The sequence below is a fragment of the Clavelina lepadiformis genome, chromosome 2 (genome assembly GCF_947623445.1).
Source record: "Clavelina lepadiformis chromosome 2, kaClaLepa1.1, whole genome shotgun sequence".
In the NCBI taxonomy this organism is placed as follows: Eukaryota; Metazoa; Chordata; class Ascidiacea; order Aplousobranchia; family Clavelinidae; genus Clavelina; species Clavelina lepadiformis.
Window position 1 is genome coordinate 3,191,441 of NC_135241.1, and position 21,745 is coordinate 3,213,185.

A 21,745-nucleotide genomic window follows, 5' to 3' on the forward strand; every position below is an offset into this window, starting at 1 on the left:
GGCAAATTTATAACAATTATTGCTTTTTGTTTTTTTTAGTTGCAAATTTAAACGTTAGGGTAAAACCAAAAGTAAAGCTCGGGTTCGTGTTCGGCACATCTCTAAATTTTACGTTCGTAACCTGTTTAGCATTTTCGTAATGTGTTAAAGTTATTCTTCTGGGAGTCAATTTTGCTGTACATAGTGAAATGTTCTATTCTGTTAGATTTGTAAGGCTAGTAAAAAATGTAAACAAGCAAAATAACAGTTTACTAAAAATGACTAGGAATGATGACAACAGAAGATGTTGGGGTTGTAATGAAACCAATTGTTTGGTAGATTTAGTTAAAGAAAACTACGAATTTCCAACGGCAGCATGCCGTGCATCTACTCCATGCATCTAAAAAAAAAACGAGAAATATGGAGGATAAAGAGTGGGCGGAAATTAATAGCCCTGTCAATGTGCATGGAGTTGGCTCTGTCAGACTGGCTTTTGACAGAAAAAAAAATAGAGAAAGAATACAGAAAAAATGGTTCGAATTAAGATCCATCAGCAAGAAAGCAGTTAGTAAGTACAAAGCTAATATAGGTACAACAGGTGGTAAATGGGGAAAGGCCGAAGGACTTATACAGGCAAACTGTACACTGAGGGTATTCCAAGTATAGAGATACGCGACATAACGTTACAAGTCGAAACTCAATTGCAACCTGAAACGTCGGTGTACCAATCATCAAGAATAGTACCAAGAGCAGTACAACAAAGAACCAGTCAACGGCGCAAAACGTCCAAAGCATTGCAAGCGGAAATTGCAATATGACAAACTATTGCGCGAGAAATCCAACCTATAGTTGAAGATATGGACAACATGAAAAAAAATTGGAAAGAACGCACGAACGAACCTTTGGGCACTTACACCACAGCCTTGACCGCTGCTCGAAATGCTCGAAAAGCCATTTCTGTCTAATTACGGCAAAGTTCGTACCCTGTACCATAAATAACCCTGTCTGCAGCTATAATAATTTTATCTTTGGTCATGATAACGTGTGGTTTTTAGAAGTCGATAAATACAGATAATTTTGACGTCATAAAACGAACGCTTTTGTTTTCTATTCATTATTTCTAAGCATAGAGTACCATTTTTATCAAATTTTTAGAAATACAAAATAACGAAATTCTTTACTTAATGTAGAGCATGAAGTGAAGACATTAGATTGTTTGGTCAGTCCGACCGGGAAGAAAGACGTTGACTTACAATCTAGGATTCTAGGCCTTTTAATTTTTATAACATAGAAAATGAAAATTGAAGTTTTTACAATATTTATTTTACAACTTCTATGTCATTAATATGTCTTCTACATAAACACGGTTATACTACATTGTTGTGAGCATACAGAATTGACGAGAGTTACGTCTTCCGTTATTTAAGTGTTAAGATATTAGTTCAAGGCTATCGTACACTCAGGGTTAAATGCAAGTTATAAATAACATACGCAGTTCAGTTCGAATCGTTTTGCGTGGCAGTTTTTACACCTGACAATATTTTACGATGGTTTCTTCAGACCTATAAAGAAGACCTAATTTTTCCCAAGTCCATTTCGTAAATTTCAACATTGCATGGACTCGCCGACTGAGTTAACAATAGATTTGTTGAACACACGCGAAACCCTGTAAATCCATTACTGCTCAAAGTTTACTTTTTTTTATCATGACGTGAGTGTTTATTTACATAACGTCAGCCACAAATATTTCGACAATGCTGGCTAAGAACTTGACAGATGAACGCCCACGATGACCTTTTTAAAAGCTAAAAAGAGCAAACAGCCATTTAAATTGCCATTCTTTTTCAATGTTTATGGTAGTGTGATTTCACGTGCTAACTGAAAGAGAACAGAATATTCAGAAGAACATGTAAAAAAAAACTTCATACTGTATTTCGACCCATTAGTTGAAGGGCGTTAACTGAAGTGCCTCAGCTCATCTATATATACAACCCGTAATTTGTATTGCTTGCCTGACTTAAGCACCAGGTTTAAAAGCTTCAACTTGGATTGAAAAGCTTTCTTTCGTACTGAACTTTTACGTGAAACATAATACGTCATTTTGACGTCAAATGACGTATGGCTATTGAGATGTAAATCAAGTTGGTGACGTAGAAAGAAGAGTTATTTGGTGATGATTGTACCAATGATTTCATCTTGTTAATAATAAGATGTTTGACAGCGGAAATATCTATCTGATAGCACAGTGTTTAGTTCGCAAACAAAGTAATGTGTTTTTCTATGAACTCAGGAAAAATTGTTTGGGTTTAAAATGCAAAAATGCAGTGTAACTTAAAATTCAAGTTATATATAAAGATGTGTAAGGGTTTAATGGTTGCTTTCAAAACCAGTGAAACGGACACGCGCCATTATACATTTCGAATAAAATATGCAACATGAAATAAGAAGAGGTGCTCGGATTATTTGTGCGTTTAAAGGCATTGAACTAGTATGCCTGCAGCTTGTCGAGCCCAACCAATTGAATATCTACAGTTTAGTACATATGCTTTATGTTACGTAAGACTTGCGATACTTAAGCTTTTGTTAGTGTATTCTCACATGAATTAAGATCATCAAATCAGCTTTCGATTCGCCATTGTTTGAATACGATGACGTAACAAGAAAATACCCGGCTTTACAAAGAAGCTTGTTTGCTAATCCACTAACCTCGATCGATTTTCAGGAAGGAAGAAACAACAAAGTCAGACGGTAATTAATGAACTTGATTGTTTTATGTCTTGAAAGTGGTCTTGGTCTGTTGGCTTGTTAAAGATGAAGAGGTTACACCCCTTAAGAAATTTGTCACACTTTAAAACAGAAGGCCTTTTTTATCCGTACCTTTCAGACTTAGAGGAAACCAAGAATTTTTTGGTTTCAGAAAGGGTATAGACTAGTCATTAAGCGGTGCATAGTACACTTAAGACCATTTAAGTTTCAATAGTTTGATGAATGGTATACTGTCGGCAGTTTTGTTTTCAGCACAAAGCGGAGTGAGAACGAAAAGTAACCCTACGAATGTAAAACTTAAGTTCTTAATGGCAGTTGGGCCCGACTTGAGAAAACTACTTGTATTATCTGCCAACTAAAACATGCAGGCCTCGAAGCGTGAGCTTAATTTTACGGCTTATACGGCTGCAAAAAGCATTTAACGATATTCGGTTACAAGATACATGATAGACTGCTGGTTTCACGCTAGCATCGAAGGAGAAAGATTTTCAACTCTAAAGAGTCAAGCAAACTGTTAATGACGAATCGCTCACTGCCGTAGCGGGGCAGCCACGCATTTATTTGCTGTCAACAAAGCGTGAATTTACGACCTGGTGCTATATGAAATGAAAGTAATTACAGTACAATGTGTGAGGCCTAGAACACGAGGGGTTTAAATTTGTCTATCACGTGGTTCAAGTTAAACGTACAGCTCGACCGCAATCGTCTTCTTTCCATTGTTGTCGTTCACAGCAGCTCACTAACTTTGAAATATAGAAATGAAACGTTGGTTAAATGTTTTTTTGGTTGTTTGCTTTTAGAGAAGAGTCGATCAGCAAAATCTGAGGATTATAAGTGAAATATATGATAGAACTGTCGGTAGAACGTACAGCATATGAATACCGCAACATAAAACGTTTTACAGAAAACATAATTTCGTTCCTGATTAGTTTTAATTGGCAAAAATATACTCAGGTATGACGCAACGAGATGAAGGTAGTTTACAGCATCTGTATGCTTTTGTCTATTTTAAGCTTTTCTTCAAGTGATAACTATAACAAGCGGAGAAAAAAGTCCCCAAAAAAACCACATGTTGTCTTCGTGCTTGCCGATGACTTTGGCTTCAATGACATAGGATACCACGCCAGAGATTATGGTTCGCAGATGTACACCCCTTTTCTCGACAGTTTGGCAGGTGACATTTTGTTTAACGTTATAGGTTCTAAGTGTGATAGACAGAAGTTAGTTGGTTTAATCAACCGGATCCTAAGTAAAACTTTTATACCGTTGTATTACCTTTAAAATAAAGTTGTCGTGTTTAAAAGTAATTACAAAAGGCATCTAGCGCATACCATCAATATAATAACAGTTCTTTCATTTTACAAAAAAAAGTATCTTGATCCAATAGTTTAGATTAAATTTGAACCTAATTTCTAAGTAACCGGCCTTAATCTATCCTTATAGCCCTTAATTAATCTCAAACGGATTAAGTTTGACGTTTTGTCTAAAATTTTTCTCAAAACCTACAAAATAGGTTAAGTTAATTGCTTGCTGCAATCTACGTCCTATTAAAAAACCAAATGGTCTCTATAATTTCTTTGTTTTTCAGAGAAAGGTGTCAAATTGGAAAATTATTATGTTCAACCAATATGCTCTCCTACAAGAGGCCAGCTGCTGAGCGGAAGATATCAGGTATCATATTATCATGTTGATATCATCTTGCTGGTATTAAAATATATCAAGCACAATGTACCTCAGTCTTATCTTGAAAAGTTATTTGATACTGATCTTAATGGTGGACTGCAAACTAAAAAAAGTATTTGCCCGGTCAGATTCATACAGGACTGATGCATGGCGTCTTAAAAGGAACACAAGCCCATGGGTTTCCGCTGGACAATATTCTTCTACCCGAGCAGCTACGCAATTGTGGTTACAAGACCCACATGTTGGGAAAATGGCATTTAGGCTTCCACAAAGACGAATATCTCCCCTGGAATAGAGGATTTCAGTCATTTTTCGGTCAGACGTTATATTTAAAATGGTTTTTGAAATACCATCAAACAACTAAATAGGTTTAGCTGATTGTAGGCCTATTTTCAAGCAATAATTTTCATTGTGAAAACGTAACTGTTGTTAATTAAGGCTTCCTTACCGGCGGCGAAAATTATTACACCAAGCACAAATGCGAACCGAAGAAAACACGTAAATATTGCGGCGTCGACATGTACGATTCAAGGCGAGGACCAACCAACAGCACATGGGGTGTATATTCCACTGACGTATACATCCGTAAAGCAAAGCAAATAATTTCAGCTCACCGAAAAACCAATAAGGTTTGGCTGGGACCGTTAAGCACAAGATACCGCATCTTGCTTAATATATACATATCGACTTAAAGGCGAAAGCATATTTGTTTAATATGTGCCGCGGTATGTTCATTGTGTATGTATAACATATGTACGGTAAAATGGCATCTGTTGTACGTCAAAACAGGAATGCTTGTGTAAACTGTTTTAAAATTTAGAATTAATGCACTAAATCTTTCTGTCTTAAGCCTTTGTTCCTGTATCTTGCGCTACAATCCGTCCATGGACCTCTCCAAATGCCACCTCAGCGCTCGAGAAGGTTTCGGGACATTAAAGACAGGGACAGGTACGTAGCTGTACCCCCGTTTACGCAATTACAACCCCTAGCATACTGTGTGCTAGAAGTAATACATATCAGTAAACTGCATATGTATAGGAGTGTTACTTTGCCTCATCTTGACATCAGTCAATCAGCTTCTTGATTTAACGCTTCAAAAAGCTGGCAGTTTTCTTATGCAGGCGCGTATACGGTTCAATGGTGTTGGCGATGGATCGAGCGTTGAAGCGTCTGAGCCAGCATCTGAAGCATGCCCGGATGTGGAAAGACACGATATTTATTTTTTCAACTGGTGAGCATCTTTGAAATATAAATCTATGACATTGTTTTTTTACAATTATATACGGACCTGTAACTAGCTTGGGACAGTAGAAGAGGCAAAGAGTATTTTAGAAGCGGCTCAAACAAAAAATGCTCTAAATGTATGACAAGAATGAACGTGTTACTTTTAACCGATGCCCGACGCATTTTTCAATTAGGGTTCTTTTCCTAGACATCGCAAGACCAATTTAAACATAATCCAGTTACGTACTTCATAAGGTAATATATTTTTATCTCGTTTACCAGACAATGGCGGTCAGGTCAAAAGAGGCGGAAACAATTGGCCGCTAAGGGGAAGCAAAGGGACACTATGGGAAGGTGGGGTGAAAGCGGTTGGTTTCATCCACGGGAAGTTCCTTGGGCTCCAATCATCAAACGTGGTGAACCGTGAACTAATCCACGTTTCTGATTGGCTACCAACAATCATGAGCGCTACCAAGTGTCCAATCATGACAGGAACTAAACCATTGGACGGCTATGACCAATGGGATGCAATACGGTGAATGCCTGGAAAAATGTTTTAGAAATAAAAGCAGAGTAGGCTTTTATGATATAGTTTACTAAAAACACTTTGGCAATGAGCACGTTACAAATACTATGATTTATGATGCAAACTATTACGTCATCACTTTAAAGGAAGAAGTACGAGGCATTAATAAAAACAACCTTCTAAGATTCTCATCTTCAAAATCTTGTCGATAGCAAGATTGAGCTATAATGCAGCATATTAATCTAGCCTATCTGATAATTTTTTCCAGAGGACTTAGTCGTTCAAAACGCACAGAAATCCTCCACAACATAGATCCACTCTTCAACAAGAAGAAGTTGAACGTTACGCCTGATATAAGACACGGATTCGACGTCTCCATCCGTGCTGGCATACGCTCCGGGAAGTGGAAGCTCTTAACCGGAATTCCAGGTAAAAAGATCTGATGGCAGAAGGTTGAATTAAATTAACTGGAGGATTTTGTGCAACCGTTCCCGGGGAAAATCATTATACTGGAGTGATGCAACAGTACTGTAGATAGAACGATACTACTACAGGCGTTTGATACGTAATATGTCTAAGCAAATTAGGCTATAAGCACGCAAGCGGTATTCCCACAAAAAACACCGACATTTATTCCCAGGCATGGACTTGTGGGTTAGGCCACCAGAGTGCGACTGCTACAACAAGAGTGAGCTAAATTTCAAACCGCAAAACAACCCAACACAAAACGTCAAACTTTTCGACATCGAGAACGACCCGAACGAAACTGCGGAAGTGTCAAAATTTCACCCCGAGGTGCCAAAATGATGTATCCAAGTAGAGCTTTCGTTCCTGCTGCATATAGTAAGACGATTGCTCACTTTGCAATTAAGAAGGCTTAACCTTTTGCTATTTACTTGAAGGTGGTAGAGTTACTTCTGTCTCGTCTCGTTGAATACAACGCATCGGCAGTTCCTGCGGTTTATCCACCAAATCGGCGCTTGGTCGACCCCAAACTACACGGCGGGTTCTGGGTGCCGTGGAAAAACAAACCCCAGAAACAAGGTCGGATCGAGAAGAAATCCCATAAATATGGGCCCCGTAATCACGCACCTGATTCTGCGCAAAAATTCAAAGCAGGAAAGTTCGAAACTTTTAAGGATTTATTTTGGGAAAAGAAATCTCATAAACGCAGACTTGTTAAGCTTTTCTAGGACCTTAATCGATCTTTTTTTGTGTAAGTTTTTTAGCTGTTCGTTGCAATTTCTGCTTTCTTGTTTCTCATGTTTTTGCACATTTGTCATAGCAATCATCGCGTACGTTTATTAAACCTGTCCCGTCTAGACTTGCATGGTTAAATCAAAACGAAGGCAAGCATATCAAAAGCAGCCTAAACACGCGACTCACTGTTCAAAGGTACCTCACCTACTAGCGTTCTGCTCAAGCCAAAGTGCGTTTTTGTTTTTGCCTTTTCGTATTTACAACAAGATTTTCAACATTAAGTAGGGAACAAACTATTTTCGTCCAAAGTTTTAAAATAACTTACTAAAAAGTAAGGCATCTAATGTTTTTAATCCTCTATTGCAATCAGGGCTGGCCTTAGCAAGCGTGGGGCCCAATGCAAAAGCTGAGGCCCTTGCCGATTTTAAATAACTTGATGTAGGCCTAATAATAATAATAATAACGTAAAACAAATATCAACTCTTCGCAAATCAGTTCCCATCAAAGCTTTGCGTCGTGATTTATTTTTCACCAAATCATGATCTTAATTTCGAGAAAAAATTGTGGAATAACGTCGTGATTTGCGCAAAATAAAAGCTTAATTATTATCTTCAATTTAATGCTAAGCAGCACGGAGCCCAACGCAATCGCATCGTCCTCAAGGCCGGCCCTGATTGCAATATCGATGGTGCTGTCGGTGGAAATCCACTTCTGATACTTAGCGATCTATCGGCATCACTACAATGTATTGCAAGAATAAGATTAAAAAAGACAGTACAAGACACGCTAGCAGGGCGGCAAGCTTATTGGCAATGCACAGGTGAAAAAAAAAATTGGCGAATTCAGAACTTGGTCGTCTGCTTGGCTGCTGGTATTGTCACGTCACAGAACCCGCCTCTGTGTAGTGAGCGACCAAATTCCTCCAGGTTTTGTGTTTTGAAAGTAGATGTTTGTTTCCTGCAAGTGTAATTGTACTGCTTTAATGACCAATGGCTGTTTTTTGCTTCCAATATTTTATGTTTACAATTTTGCATAATTAGCAGCAGCAGACGAACCGAGAATAACCATTTCAATTACAAAGCGGGTAGTCACGTTAGGTTCGGTGTAGAATCAGAACACAGATTGGAATGGGGTTTACAATGATTTATGTTGAGTTTGTTTAACTTGTCAAAGTTTATGCTAGATCATGTTCTGCGGTGAAAAGGTCATGCTTTCGACCGAAGCATATCGCGTCGATGAGCGATTTTGCGCGTATGATAGAAGCTATGTATTGCTGTTACCCTGAAAGCAAACCTAAACAAACTCACCAACAACCTTCAAGCTCAACTTCGCTCTCGTAATCGCGACGTTGACCTGGTGGTCGTCTGACACGAAACCGAGATTCTTGTACAACCAGGGTCGTTCCGGATTCTTTTCCCGTGGGAGGGCGCTGTTGGAGCGTACCGTCGACAAGATCACGTGATTAGCCTCGCTGCCTGTGATAAGTTACACGTCATCAAAACAAAAAGAGACCTGAAGCGAACATAATATCATATCGTTGATGGCATGAAACCAACCTTGACTGGAAATGACGGTCCCTATACGGAGGTTCTTGTAAGCGACTTGAAGACGTTCTCGAAGTTTCTCGCACTGGGCAATGTACGGAGTTAAAATCATGACGTCCTCCGCTGAGTCGGCAGCCAACTCCTGTACCTCCTTCACCTAAAGTGTGAAAAATTTGCTTAATAGGGTGCTGGATAATTGAATGCGTGATCGACTGGTCGCGTTATCACAGCAGCAAACATCAGAGAAATTGATCAAGTCTGGAATGTCGTGAATTTATCGAACCCAATATTGGAACAGCGACGCATATTGCGACTAGCCGGGCATCAGTTACCGTTTTAAAGCAAACGTTAAATGGATTCTTTTTTCGCAGTTGTGGTTTAAAAGCTCCAATCTAATTTTAGTCTACTTCTGTCTACCAGAACTTTCAATATTTTCTTAATTACTGTAAGTAAAAAATAACTGTCATGGAAGATGTCAAATTTTCGATATTCACTAACTCGTATCTGAAGCCCAACAAGTGTTGTAGTGTCTGATACCAGGGAATTTTTAACTAGTCAACGTCAAAAACAACTTCATACGAACCACGGCATCGACTTCTCCGATGTTAAATTTGGATTTGACGTCATCTTCCGCTTCCTCACCTTCAACGTGTCGAAATACAATTGGTTCATGTCGATTGACACGTTGTTTCACTGAAATGTCGGTCTTCAGCTCATCATTGTAAAACTCTTTCGACGGGAAGGAGCAGATTTTCTCATCCTGGTATGACATTTCAGCCATATTGAGAGAAAAGTCGACAAAATATAAGTAAAATAAAGTCGACGACTGCAGCATCAAGAAGTGTAACTAGGGTTTCTTACCCTAGTTCCAAAAAAGCTTTGGGATACGAGAAGGCCCATGAAATGTTTTTAGTCAACCTAAGCATTACTCTTGTACCGGTAATCACTATTATTCTAAGAGTGCATGCCGCCCGGACCTCAATTATTTTCACGCAAAATCAAGCGTCACTTGTCTAACAAGCTTAATAAAATAAAAATGTTTTCACATGGTGGTAATGTAATTTCATTACCACCATGTAATTTCATGGTAATTTCATAGCTTAATAGATAATAATAGATAACAGATCATCTCCAGCTTTGCGAAATAACCTTCTAATATCATATACCCACCATTCTATATTGTCTTGTTAATTTTCCCGCGTATTTGTTGAGTCGTTCAAACAGCGAGGTTTTTAAACCGGTTCTAGCCGCTTGTTCGCATGTGATGATCGGCTCCAGTTGCTTGTGATCGCCAATCAAAGCGATTTGTAAAGACTGCGGTAGAAGACGACAGAATTATTTACCGATTAACATTGGTAATATGCATGTCTGACATGTTTCATAGAAAACCTGTACTCCCAACTCGTTTATCATAATCCGTTAAACATTTTTTGACATAAAACATTATATTTCAGCTTAACACCGAATGTCTTTGTCAAGCAAAGCTCGGAATATTCAGCAAACAGTTTAGAATATAATAAGATGTAAAAACAGGAACTAAATAAAACATCCCGTAACCTCTGACTGGGCGGCTGCTGTAGTAAGTGGCACCAGACATTCCGGCTCGCTGCACATTCCGCATTCGTCAACAATGCAGTGCGTGTATTGAACATTGTTGACAGGACTGCCTGGTTGTAAGATAAACAGATTTTTGCCTTAAATTAGTCGTTGTATGGTTTGATAAGGACACACAATAACACTAAAATAAGGTTTTCGTTATGACATTCTAAACAAATTATTCAACTAACTATAAGTCCATTTATTAAGGTTACTTTAATCATAAAGACACTAACAAGTAGAACACTAGATATTAATTACCTCCCGCAGTGATGCATGTACATAATACTACATCAGTGTTGGACAGCACATCCAATTTGGCGTCTTTAAGAAGACTGGTGTACTGGTTGAATTCTTCAAATGACACCTTTCCCGGCTCCGTTGCAAATCTGAAATTATTATTTACTTATTGATGTGACCACCTGTCTGAATATCTGAATGTCTTTTTACCGACAGTATCGAATCCATACAAAAATGATTGATAAAAAACTGACCGCTCATCAAACCGCTTGAGTTTTGAAGCGGATGGTTTCCCATCTTCTCTTATGATGTGATGTAAAGCAAAGGAACGTAATTTTGGATCTGGCGGAACTTCTGACTGAGAATGCAGCCTCGGCTTATTTGGTATCGGAAAATCTTTTTCTTCAAGGAGGCTGCCATACACTCGTACTATTCGCAGGTCGGTGAAGTTCTTCAGATAACCTGCGTGACAAGAAGATTGTTGATGGGGTGCTAATGAAAAAAAAAACTTTGTCTTGTATCTATGTCTTGTCTCGCAAAAAACACAATTAACTGAATAAAATGGCAGAAGAATTTTGAAAAAATTTTCACAAGTAAAGTAGTTACCGCAACAAGCATGCTGCAAATTTGACGGTCGTTGTGACACACTGATAAGAATTAATCAACAAATCGCTGTGTCTTAACTCTTAATTAATCGGCATCGCCACCTGTCGCTTTTTATCTGCTCATAACCTCTCATTCGGTGCAAATTCAGCAAAACACTGACTGTAAGCGTCATTGTCATGCACGATGATTTTCGTGTATGACGTCACAGTCGCCCCAGATTTGTGACATATTTTTGCCGATAAATCTTTAGGCAGAGAAAGTTTTCACCAGTTTATTCAGTTAACAGTTCTCTTTGAAATAACATGAACTTGATTTTGCACTAACCCCTCTTTCAGTTCAATAAGGTTGTTTGAACTGAGTGGAATAGTAGAGCCTTTTTATCGATTACCGTTTACCGATTACCTTTTTACCGTTAGAATATGAAAGAGAAAATGGTTATGCTCGAGTGATTTTAAACCTATTAGCCGGCAAGAAATCGGTACTTTGAAAGTATCATCAGTAGGGCAACCATAAGTCAATATGGTCAATTTTTTTAAACCTGCCCAGAATGTTATCAAACAAGCACAAAACAAATTTCAGCTTTGTACGACGTGTGGTATAGAAGTTATTAGGTCAAATAAAGTCAAAATGTTACGTTAGGTCAAAATACGGTCAAATTGTTTCTTTAGGTCTTTTTTTAGGTCAAAATCTATTAAACTTGTAATTTTGTAACCATTTTGTAATATTATTCTTCCGTTTTTCTCTTTTCTTGTACCGCAAACAATTCCAGTGCCGCAAATTTTACTTAGAACCAAAGCCACAAAGAGAGGGAAGGCTTTTCAGCGCGTTTGGTGACGTCACGATGTGACGGCATTGCATTCGAAACTGCAAGTTGTCAATCTTAATACGCAGAAACGAAAAAAAGTCAACACTAGAAAAGCATTTTGTCATTTTTAAATGCAGCTTTAGATTAGAAAGTTGCTGTAGACAGTGTAGAGACTATCAGTACGTATAGCGTTTTTAAAAATGAGGTCAAAATTTAAACGTTTTAGGTCAAAATAAGGTCAAAACTTAAACTTTTTAGGTCAAAATGAGGTCAAAATTTGCAAATTTCAAGGTACCGGTAAAAAAGTTCCCGACGGTTCGGATATTCGGCACTATTTCAAAAAAGTATCTCGGTACTTTGCCGGTACTTTTTGTACAGCGGATACTGTTGCAAGTGCAATTTTTGCCGATATTATGTCCACGCTAAAGGTTATATCTGGTCAAAAAGATGTAAACTAACTCTTGCGATTTTATTAGACATTTTTAGACCAAAAAAAGAACAGAAAGGCCTAACATTGGTACTAAATTTTAATTACAATGAAGTTTTAAAAAATATACTTTTCAAAGCCTTGAAGTAATGATTTTAAAAGTACCGAGTACCGGGACCGACTTATATTTCTTGAAAAAAGTAATTCGGTACCGGTACTGAAAAAGTACCGCGGTACAGCCCATTTCTGCCGGCAAGCTAGATGAAACTTTTTTCCACACTTTGGAAGAGACCCGCTCTTTCACATTCCAATGGGTGATAAAAACGCTCTGAGTGAAATGTGAAATAAAATGGACCTGAGAAACGCCAACTGCTACCAACGAAGTACCTGCCACAACGTCCACGGATTTGTTGGATGGGCCGCAATACAGAACTTTTGCTCGTTTTCTTGTTTCATCTTTGAGCAAGTTCAAGCGTGCTTGGACGTAGTAGTATGCCAAATATGCACCCATGAGAGACTTGCCAGTGCCTAAATGTCAACCGTTTATTACGAATTATTCTTAACAAAATATAACATACACCCATGTTATTTTCACCTACATCAATTTTAATGAACATTTGTACAGTTATTATTCTGACCTATTTCGGTTTTATATAATCGATAACAACAGTCTGCTTATTACAACGTATTTGTCACATATTAAATAAATACCATAAACAACTACTACCGTATATGAAGACTAGTCAGAAAACCATCACTTACACAGTATTAGATTACCTGGCGGTCCTTGTATTAAAGTCACTTCTTGGCATAAAGCTTTTTTGATTTGTTCCACTTGTTCAGCGTTTAAGCTGGTTTCGAGGCCATCGACCGATTTAAGAATGGAGTTTATGACGTCATTCACACCTGACTCAAGAATTATCTTGGACTGCATAACTGAGTCAATATTTCCCAGGCAGATGTCTTTGATCAATGGCTTTGTGTTTGGAAGTGATCTCAATGCGTTTATCATTCGCCTGCACAGAAATATAAGCAAAGTTTGTCAGTGCAAGAACACAAATGACCCATATAGAAAAGCAGACAAACTGCCAGACAACCTGTGTGATATAGAAAGGGATATGATCTCTAATAACGCAACCATTCCACGTTTAGGGGGCGACCCCATTTCGTCGATTTTTGAAACCATGAAAGTTATTGTTGCATCATAATCGTTCTTGTTGACTCCAGTGATAATTCCATGGGCAACCCATGAACAGTTTCTGTCTGTTTTGGTGAAAAACAAACCAGTTGTTAAGCGTTCACGGTTGGATTTTAACTCGTACAAAATGTGAGCGAGCAGTACACGTAGTTTCCCGTTTGAAGAACGACACTACCATTACATAAGTCAGACGGAGTGTGCAATATTCACAAAGGCATTAAAGTGTACGAAGTAAAGCAAAGTCGAAAACTTCAATCAACTGAAAACCTGATTGTTTCTTTGGCGCTCTCACGCAAACAAAATCGTCTTCTCTAATTACAAGAAACCTTTCCTCACAATAAGCAATTGAAACTATGAAGACACCAAATAGTTGGCCTGCGTGAATATAAAAAGTTTGCGATAGCATATATACTTATTGAGAAACGCATACAGATTTTCGTTGTTGAAACGTCTTTAATACTGACCTTTTACGCAAACAACAGTTAATTTGCTTTTCAAGTAAATCGAATTCCCATTAGACACAGATGCATATACGCCATCTAAATGAACCAGATCAAACCAATGCTCATAATACGTTCTCAGTTCGTCATCCACGAACAACGTACTGCCTGTAAACATTTAGCAAACGGTATCTTTTGTTAATCAATATTTTAAGATTCACGTTAAACATAAGCAACAAGCCAAGCTTTGAGGTACCAAACTGCATAAAACCTTTATCGTATGGAAAATCAAAGACGCCGTAACGAGATCGATGATGAAGACAGAGATTAAAGTTATCCTGCACGTGAAGAAGTTGAGGTGTCAGCTTCCAAATTCCATTTCTGACGGTCTTGAACAACTGAAAATGAAGAGTGGAACTCCGGCTTATATTTAGTTGTATTTTCTTTCCATGGATGATACCGTTTGTTGTTCTCAGCTTTTCACTGAGTTCAATTCTCTGCGGTAACTTTCCAATGCTGTTGATTGCACTAGCACAAGCAAAACAAAAGATAATTTACATTAAGATAATAATATAAGAAACCATAAGATAATAATTTATAAAGATATTTACCTGCTGTTGAACGTATTTTTAGAAGAGACAGGAACAACGTTAACTACTGATTAACCAATGGCTTACCTCGACAAAGCCTTCTCTATGTTGTTTCTGTTTTGTTGCATCAGTTTATTTTCATTCAAAACCATCAAGAAATTCATCCAAGCTCTCGTATCGATAGTTCTTGCTTCAACAAAATCAGGTGGAGGAATGAGATCAGTTTCATCCAAGTCATAATACCTATGCATGCAACGACCTGTTACTTATGGTATTTGATGATATTTTTATTTGAAACCTTAGGTATTTTATTTCGCAGTCCTATAGCACAATAACAAAATTATTACCTGATCAGCCAGGAAAACTTTGTTTCCACCTTAGTGTTTTCTGTCTTTGTTGGAAGTAATTTGGAATTGTAAACCATACATGGTTCACCCAAGATAGGAAATGACACTTCAAATCTGTCACTGACAACCTGAAAAAAATTAATATTGCTAATGCTTACTACAGAAAAGTACACAAAAAATTTCAGTGAAATAAACATGTTGCACACTTGCGGATGAACGAACTAACATAGCCTACTTCTAACGTCTAAGCAAGTATTCTTCTCTTTTCCATTATAACCATGGTCTAATGTTTCCTGTCGCCAGTTGTAATGCTAAACTGACAGCTTTCCAATGTTATAAGCATTGTAATGTTTTCCCTAACCCTTAGTTGTTAAACTAGCATCTGTTTTGCCGCCACAGATTAATAAATGCAAATAAACTGCATCCAACCGGACTGGATAAGAAAAAGGCATCGATCGAGTGCAAGAAAGTCATAACTTAAAAAGAAAATGCAATCACCACTATTTATAACATTTACCTGAGTAACAAAACCTTCAACGTAATGCGGTTGAAACTGTTGGCACAACTTAAAAAGGTCAACTTCCTTGTCGTGTTTCTTGTGGTTGGTTTCTTTTTCGTTAATATGCTCAGCTCTGCAAAACCGGGTCAGTTTATTTGCATTCAGATTTGCCTAAACTTTGGATTATATGCATTTTTATTTGGGCTTCATTCCAACACATACGTAATAAAGTGTAGCAAGGTATTACGAAAAACTTACAAGTTTTTGCCAATTGATTTCCGCAGAGTTAAAGGCTTTCTGGACAATCCATTCAGAATTCTAACCAAAATTTTCTGATTTTGAAAATCTTCGTACCTCCTCATAGGCGATGAGCAGCGCGCATAAGCTTCCAAACGCAGATGGCAGTGTGCCTTGTATGTGGCAGAATGCAGACAAACTCCTTTGGGCAATATGCTGTGCAATCTGCAACAACATATGTCATAATAATCAAGGCATTAGTAATTTTTATTAGAAAGTTTTCATTACTTTTTCAAGCCATGCATAAATTCAGGTTGTTTGTTATCGCAGCATGCTAAGAAAACCGCGGCTTCTAATTTTCCTTTCCGCAGAGCCATACTAATGTCATCCCAGACTTTTGAAGAGATCAAGATTTTATCTTTAGGTGGCGCTTTCTAGATGCATCATAAAATACAATACCATTACCCAATTCATCAACAATCAATTCAAAGAAGATGGTCAAATAAGATCCTAAAAATGATTCAATTCAAACCTCTTCTCCATTTAAAACGCTGACACACTTGCAAAAGTATTTGTAACATGAGGTTTGGTAAATTGATAAAGTGGAATGTGGCCAACGTAGTAGTTTCATGTCACTTGGTGCACTTTGTGCTCTGGCATAAAATTCACACTGAAAGTAAAAATCAAAAGACCTGAAATCAAGCAATCAAAAGCATATTATGAAATCGTAACAAATGCAAAGTAAAAATAAAAATACTCAAATCAAATTTATGGTAGAAAATCAAAATCAAAATTAATTTTTCCAGCAAAACCTCGTGAAGCTTCATAAATTTCACAGCTAACAGATTTGAAGTAATCATTGCCTCCTCCACTAAAATACGAGCCATGCAGTTATAGTACCATTCACTATTTGAATAATCAGATTCCTGGAATTGTTGATAAAATGCAGCTGATTCCAACCGCATTACTCGAAAGCCCCAGAAAATTTTCCACAATTGATCTGACAAAAACAGGAAATGACATGTTAGTAGATGATGGATCAGTATTAAAAGGTTAATACAGGAAATGGCGTCAAAAACAACACAGCAACTGCATGGAGCCAACAACACATGTTAGAGAGATTGCAAATGTTGATTTAAAAAAAAGGTGTTAACCATCTAAGTCTAATCATTAATACAAAATGACCAAGCGGAAGTTACACACAACAGTGAATAATATGAGGATTACAACTTCATGCAGTTTAAATAACAACACACCTCGATGGAACTTACATATCTGTTGTGTCATATTGTCCACACAACTCTTGGAAAACTTTTCACGATTCTCTTCATCTAAATACTTTTGCGCGTTTTCAAAGCTCAAATTCATTTTTGGTTGAACCTTTGTTAAAACAATGTCAAAATCCGGAGAACAGGACTCATCTTTGTCTAGAAAATATAGGGAAGTATGCAGTTTTGCCACAAGCAATTATTATTATTATTATGTGCAAGTACAATGTATGTGCATTATGTAACAATGATTGAAAGTAACGACCAACATTATTTTCAAATTGCCAAAATTGTATTTTATATTTATATTTTATTTCTAAATTTGTCTTACATAAACGCATTAAGCAATCACCTTGGCTAGCAGTGTCATCTTTTAAAACGGAATACAAATCCTTGGGCGGTTTACTTGAGTGGAAAAACGTGGACACAGTATACACGTAGTTGCCGGCAGTTAAACTACAGCTATCATTAATCGCTTGTGGAAGCATTTTTCCCTCAGATGGTGCTGTTCAGAAGATATTTGTGTTCCACATTTAATTCGTACTAAGCAAAATCATCATGTGAAAAATGATATAACAAAGACAGCTTAATAGGTCAATCACTAATATACGATTCAACCTTAAATCTATTAAAGCTTATTGAGTCGCTTCAAAAGTTCAACTTTTCTCCAATCAATAATTAATTCATTGCTATTCTGTTTTATGCTTGGTACTTACAGCCAGTGCTAAATGTACAGCAGCGGGTCTTTGCTTCTTTGTCCACCAAAGAGTCTTGCGGAATAACAGAGGCTACATCTGCAATGTGCACACCCACCTACAAATAAAAATTTGTCTCATTTAAATGTATTATCTTTAACCTTTCAATTCATTACCGAAAAATAAAATATAACTTTGTGTCAGTCCAAGACCATATCACCTTCCAGCAATCTTTGTGTTCCTTGCATTGTTCTATGCTGAGCCCATCGTCATAGATTTTTGCCCGCTTATCATCAATGGTAAAAACAAAGAGCTTTGTTAGATCACGTCTCTTAGGCTTGGATGAAACGAACGCTTGCACCAACCTACGAGCTTCTTTGTTAATTTCTCTCCTAAAAATAGAAACAAAGTGCAGGAAAATAGATCTTAATACATTATATAAACAGCAGCATACGTCACAGAACTATTCTTTTAAACATTCATTTAGTATTCATTTGTACATGTTGCTATATATAAAATCTACCTATGCTCTCTTGGCACGTGGTACTTCACATTAATCTGAGTCTGTCTATCATTAGAGTACAAGCCTTCCACATAGCCAAGAGGGTTGCGATGATAGTGCGTCCAGCGCATGTAACGAACACTAAACAATTTTCCCACATTCAGTTGATTTCTGCTGAAATTTTCCACCTCACTACGAAGGTCCTCTTTTTCTGTCAGGGTCACCATCCCTGATAGACACCATTTATAGAGTTTGTGAAAATTTAATCGAACCTAAGCATAATGATGTGAATCTGAAGTTATTAGCTACAAAACACAGTGCATACCAATGTACCTGAAACAACAGAAAATTTTTCAAATAAACTACAAACAAATCTAACAACAGCCTTAAAGGAAAAATACCATCTGTTTCTGCTCTTTTAAAAACATGAATTCTTCTCGTGTAAAAGTGAGATTTAGGGGACTTCAGGTTGAATGAAACAGATTCATTTCCAATCGCAACCATTCTCATTTTTTCGTCCAGTTGACATACAAAAATTTTCTTATATATGTCTTCTCTTCTATATACGAAAACAGCGAATAAAAATCAACAAAAACAAGACCAATGTTAAAAGTACAGTGACAGAATAGCACCACCAAGTACAGTTTACATACTTCTGAGTCTATATTTACCCACTAGCGTACCACACCAAGCTTAGCCAAAAGGTTGTTGTATTTGACACCATATCTTTTGTATTTAAGCAGTTAAGTTTTTTGGCAAAAATAAACTATGTGAGAACACGTACCTTTTTAACACTCCAATGACTTGTGCTGTTTGGAAACCGTTCCTTTCTTCAGAAATCTTAAAACATGTTGTTCAAGACACAGTATTTGTGTTGGATTTTTTTACGTTTACCTCTATTTATACCATACGTTCAAAACTTACATGGACAACAACAGTATCACCATCAAATGCTCGACCAAGGCTTTTCATTGTCGGCAGTTGAATGACATTTTCATCACCTTCATCGTCAATAACCATGGCCTTCCCAGACCACCTGCTCCTCTGCATTCTGCACTTCTTGTACTTTTGTGCATCTTCTTGCAACAATTGCTCCAACTCATCAACAGAGAACACTTCGTGTATTTGATCTCGATGTTTCGCGTAAGCACTGGTGTGTTTTATACAGTTAAATGTGTACTCTCAAATTTATGGCTTGAGTGGCCATAATTATGAAATGAAGTATTTCATGACAAATTGATGTTGTCTGAATTGCATTAACCAAATTTTATAGTAAAATAAACACAGGATATAGTTTAGCACTCTGAAGGTTAACTTTATTTATATTTTTCCACACTTCATTTTCATCAGTTAATATAAATATAAAAAAGTATAGAAGAATATATAAAAACATAATAAACTATAAAAATAAATAATGTATAAATATAAATAATGAAAAACATGAATAAAGTTAGCCTTTAGAGTGTCAAACTATATCCTGGTTTTATGTTATGACAGATTGAGTTAATGTCACATTGACTACCAGTAACAGCGAAGTAGTAGTAACAGAAAATATGACTTTACATTTGTGCTAAAAGGCATAACACCAAAAATAGTACAACATTTGACACAGTAAATATTGAAGAAAGAACATCTTGTTCTTAACATAAGCCATTTGCGAACTAATACTTTCAGCTAACTATTTTCAGGCTCTGTTGAAAAACGTCTAAAAGCACATCACACACTAAACAGTCACATATCTGTACATGCATGTTTCACTGTTTATCAAAGGCATAATAATTTTATTTACCTTGTATCGGTGTCTGGTTCATTGGGGTCCTTTGCAATTTCCATTGCTATTGAACTACAGCAATGTGCAAGCCTCGTAGTGTGATAGTAACTGAAGCAAATTGCATTTCTTTCTTTATTTTATCGTCTATGTTAGACTAGAAATATTGACTAGCACTACAAAACCCTCGTGTCATACATTTTTTCATAAAACCAAACGTGAATCAATGCCTCACATGATCTAAGACAAACTGTGTGAGGTGTATATTAATAACATGTCGCTGGTAAAAGGAAGCAATACACCACAGATGCGTTCTATGAGTAAGCGCATGCAAATGGTGCAGTGTAATTATGAGCAAAGAATAATCGAGCTAAATTTCGATGTATTAAATTTCACACCACTCTTGCCTTGCTCTTTTCCAGACACACACTGTAATTTTATACGAATATCAGCAATGCAGATATATACAATATGAAATATTCATACAAAAATATAACCATCCTTTTTCATGCTCTATAATTAACTTTAATACTTTTTGTAGGATTAAAATAATTGGTTTCACAAAACTTAAAGTTGTTTGAAAGGCAGCACAACGCTGTTGAAAAAGTGTTGTAAGTTCCAGCATATTCAGAAACAAGCCAATTCCATACAAGATAAATTGCGAAAAGACTTAGTGCAAATGATGTGTTCTAGGTTTAGCTTTTATGTTAATCCCAACACCAAATTCAGCCTGCCGTGAGTAAATTATCACAGACAGTTTACAGCTGGAACAGTATACATGGCAATTATATTTCTTATAAAAATGTAGGTATTTCATCTTATTATTTTACAAGCTTTTGTTGAACTAACTTTTCCAATAACCAGTGGTTCAAAATGCAAAACAATCAAGTTTTGCTTACAAGATGGTAAGAAGTGAGATCTAACTCAATTACTTGATTAAATGTGGGAAAGAGAGTATAGTAAGCCACAACATTGAAAATACAGCTGGTATCAAATTATGTGACTAAATCCGCAGTGATTTTAGAAAATATCTAAACAACATTGAATAAATTTTACTTGTCATCAAACCTTTACTTTCTAAAACAATTTTACAAAGTTTCAGATTAGGATGACACTGTAGAGGAACTATGGTTTCGCTTACCGCTATTCTATTCTTTAACCTATGTCGCCATCAAGCTGACATATACAAACATGCACAAAGATGATTGCTTATTAACAACACCATCTGAAGGCCATTTAAACCTGTTGTTACCACTGCTTGGTAACAAAATTACGAAGTTATGATACAACGTTATCATAGCCATGCAGTTTTCGTTTTAGTTCATGACAATTCTGAATGCAGTGTTAACAGCAAGAACAATGTTTGTGTGGGAAAGCTATGACATCCACAAACAGGGTTAAAATGATGTTTTGTTCGGAGTATTTGCATGCCGGTTACAGCTGTTCACACAGGAAGTACATTCGGGCATGTTCAAAGTTGCGTCATTGCAAATGTTAATAAGGAATAATTAGCACGTTAAAAAAAACAAAATACAACAAAAAACAGTCCAGATTGAAAAACTACAATCTCATGCGAAGTAGTTTCCAAAGTGAGATGGAAGATAT

The 21,745-nt window shown here is 36.9% G+C and overlaps 2 protein-coding genes across 4 annotated transcripts; one reads left to right on the top strand and one right to left on the bottom strand.

Annotated features, from left to right (window-relative positions):
• Positions 1-2,591: 2,591 nt before the first annotated feature.
• LOC143447406 (arylsulfatase B-like) lies at positions 2,592-7,502 on the top strand. Of its 2 annotated transcripts, XM_076947495.1 has the most exons (11): positions 2,592-2,727; positions 3,759-3,919; positions 4,334-4,416; positions 4,557-4,743; positions 4,867-5,057; positions 5,279-5,376; positions 5,550-5,659; positions 5,935-6,187; positions 6,447-6,607; positions 6,819-6,973; positions 7,081-7,502. In XM_076947495.1, the coding sequence occupies exons 2-11, from the start codon at positions 3,889-3,891 to the stop codon at positions 7,369-7,371; spliced, it is 1,560 nt and encodes a 519-aa protein (XP_076803610.1). In that variant the 5' UTR covers positions 2,592-2,727; positions 3,759-3,888; the 3' UTR covers positions 7,372-7,502. The 2 variants fall into 2 exon arrangements, with proteins under 2 accessions (XP_076803610.1, XP_076803609.1); XM_076947494.1 differs by lacking the exon at positions 2,592-2,727 and having other exon boundaries at positions 3,547-3,919.
• Positions 7,503-8,105: 603 nt separating this feature from the next.
• LOC143447404 (3'-5' exoribonuclease HELZ2-like) lies at positions 8,106-20,466 on the bottom strand. Of its 2 annotated transcripts, none has more exons than XM_076947492.1 (30): positions 20,162-20,466; positions 19,297-19,522; positions 19,157-19,212; positions 18,774-18,931; positions 18,394-18,601; positions 18,091-18,262; positions 17,892-17,988; positions 17,582-17,680; positions 17,179-17,334; positions 16,720-16,907; positions 16,440-16,577; positions 16,196-16,341; positions 15,929-16,132; positions 15,689-15,803; positions 15,172-15,299; positions 14,912-15,067; positions 14,506-14,762; positions 14,259-14,402; positions 14,062-14,169; positions 13,694-13,859; positions 13,374-13,612; positions 12,984-13,124; positions 11,013-11,220; positions 10,780-10,907; positions 10,480-10,589; positions 10,093-10,236; positions 9,506-9,682; positions 8,935-9,079; positions 8,686-8,853; positions 8,106-8,335 (listed from the first exon to the last, which is right to left on the bottom strand). In XM_076947492.1, the coding sequence occupies exons 1-30, from the start codon at positions 20,203-20,205 to the stop codon at positions 8,256-8,258; spliced, it is 4,506 nt and encodes a 1,501-aa protein (XP_076803607.1). In that variant the 5' UTR covers positions 20,206-20,466; the 3' UTR covers positions 8,106-8,255. The 2 variants fall into 2 exon arrangements, with proteins under 2 accessions (XP_076803607.1, XP_076803605.1); XM_076947490.1 differs by having other exon boundaries at positions 17,528-17,680.
• Positions 20,467-21,745: the final 1,279 nt, after the last annotated feature.

Excerpts from the sequence above, each read along its gene's own strand:
- LOC143447404 (XM_076947490.1), bottom strand. The coding sequence starts at position 20,205 with ATGGAAATTGCAAAGGACCCCAATGAACCAGACACCGATACAAG. Across the intron at positions 18,263-18,393 it reads CACGTGCCAAGAGAGCATAG|GAGAGAAATTAACAAAGAAG; the intron begins GTAGATTTTATA and ends TTCTATTTTTAG. Across the intron at positions 13,125-13,373 it reads TTTAATACAAGGACCGCCAG|GCACTGGCAAGTCTCTCATG; the intron begins GTAATCTAATAC and ends GTTGACATTTAG.
- LOC143447406 (XM_076947494.1), top strand. The coding sequence starts at position 3,715 with ATGAAGGTAGTTTACAGCATCTGTATGCTTTTGTCTATTTTAAGCTTT. Across the intron at positions 4,744-4,866 it reads AGGATTTCAGTCATTTTTCG|GCTTCCTTACCGGCGGCGAA; the intron begins GTCAGACGTTAT and ends TTGTTAATTAAG. Across the intron at positions 6,974-7,080 it reads TGTCAAAATTTCACCCCGAG|GTGGTAGAGTTACTTCTGTC; the intron begins GTGCCAAAATGA and ends ATTTACTTGAAG.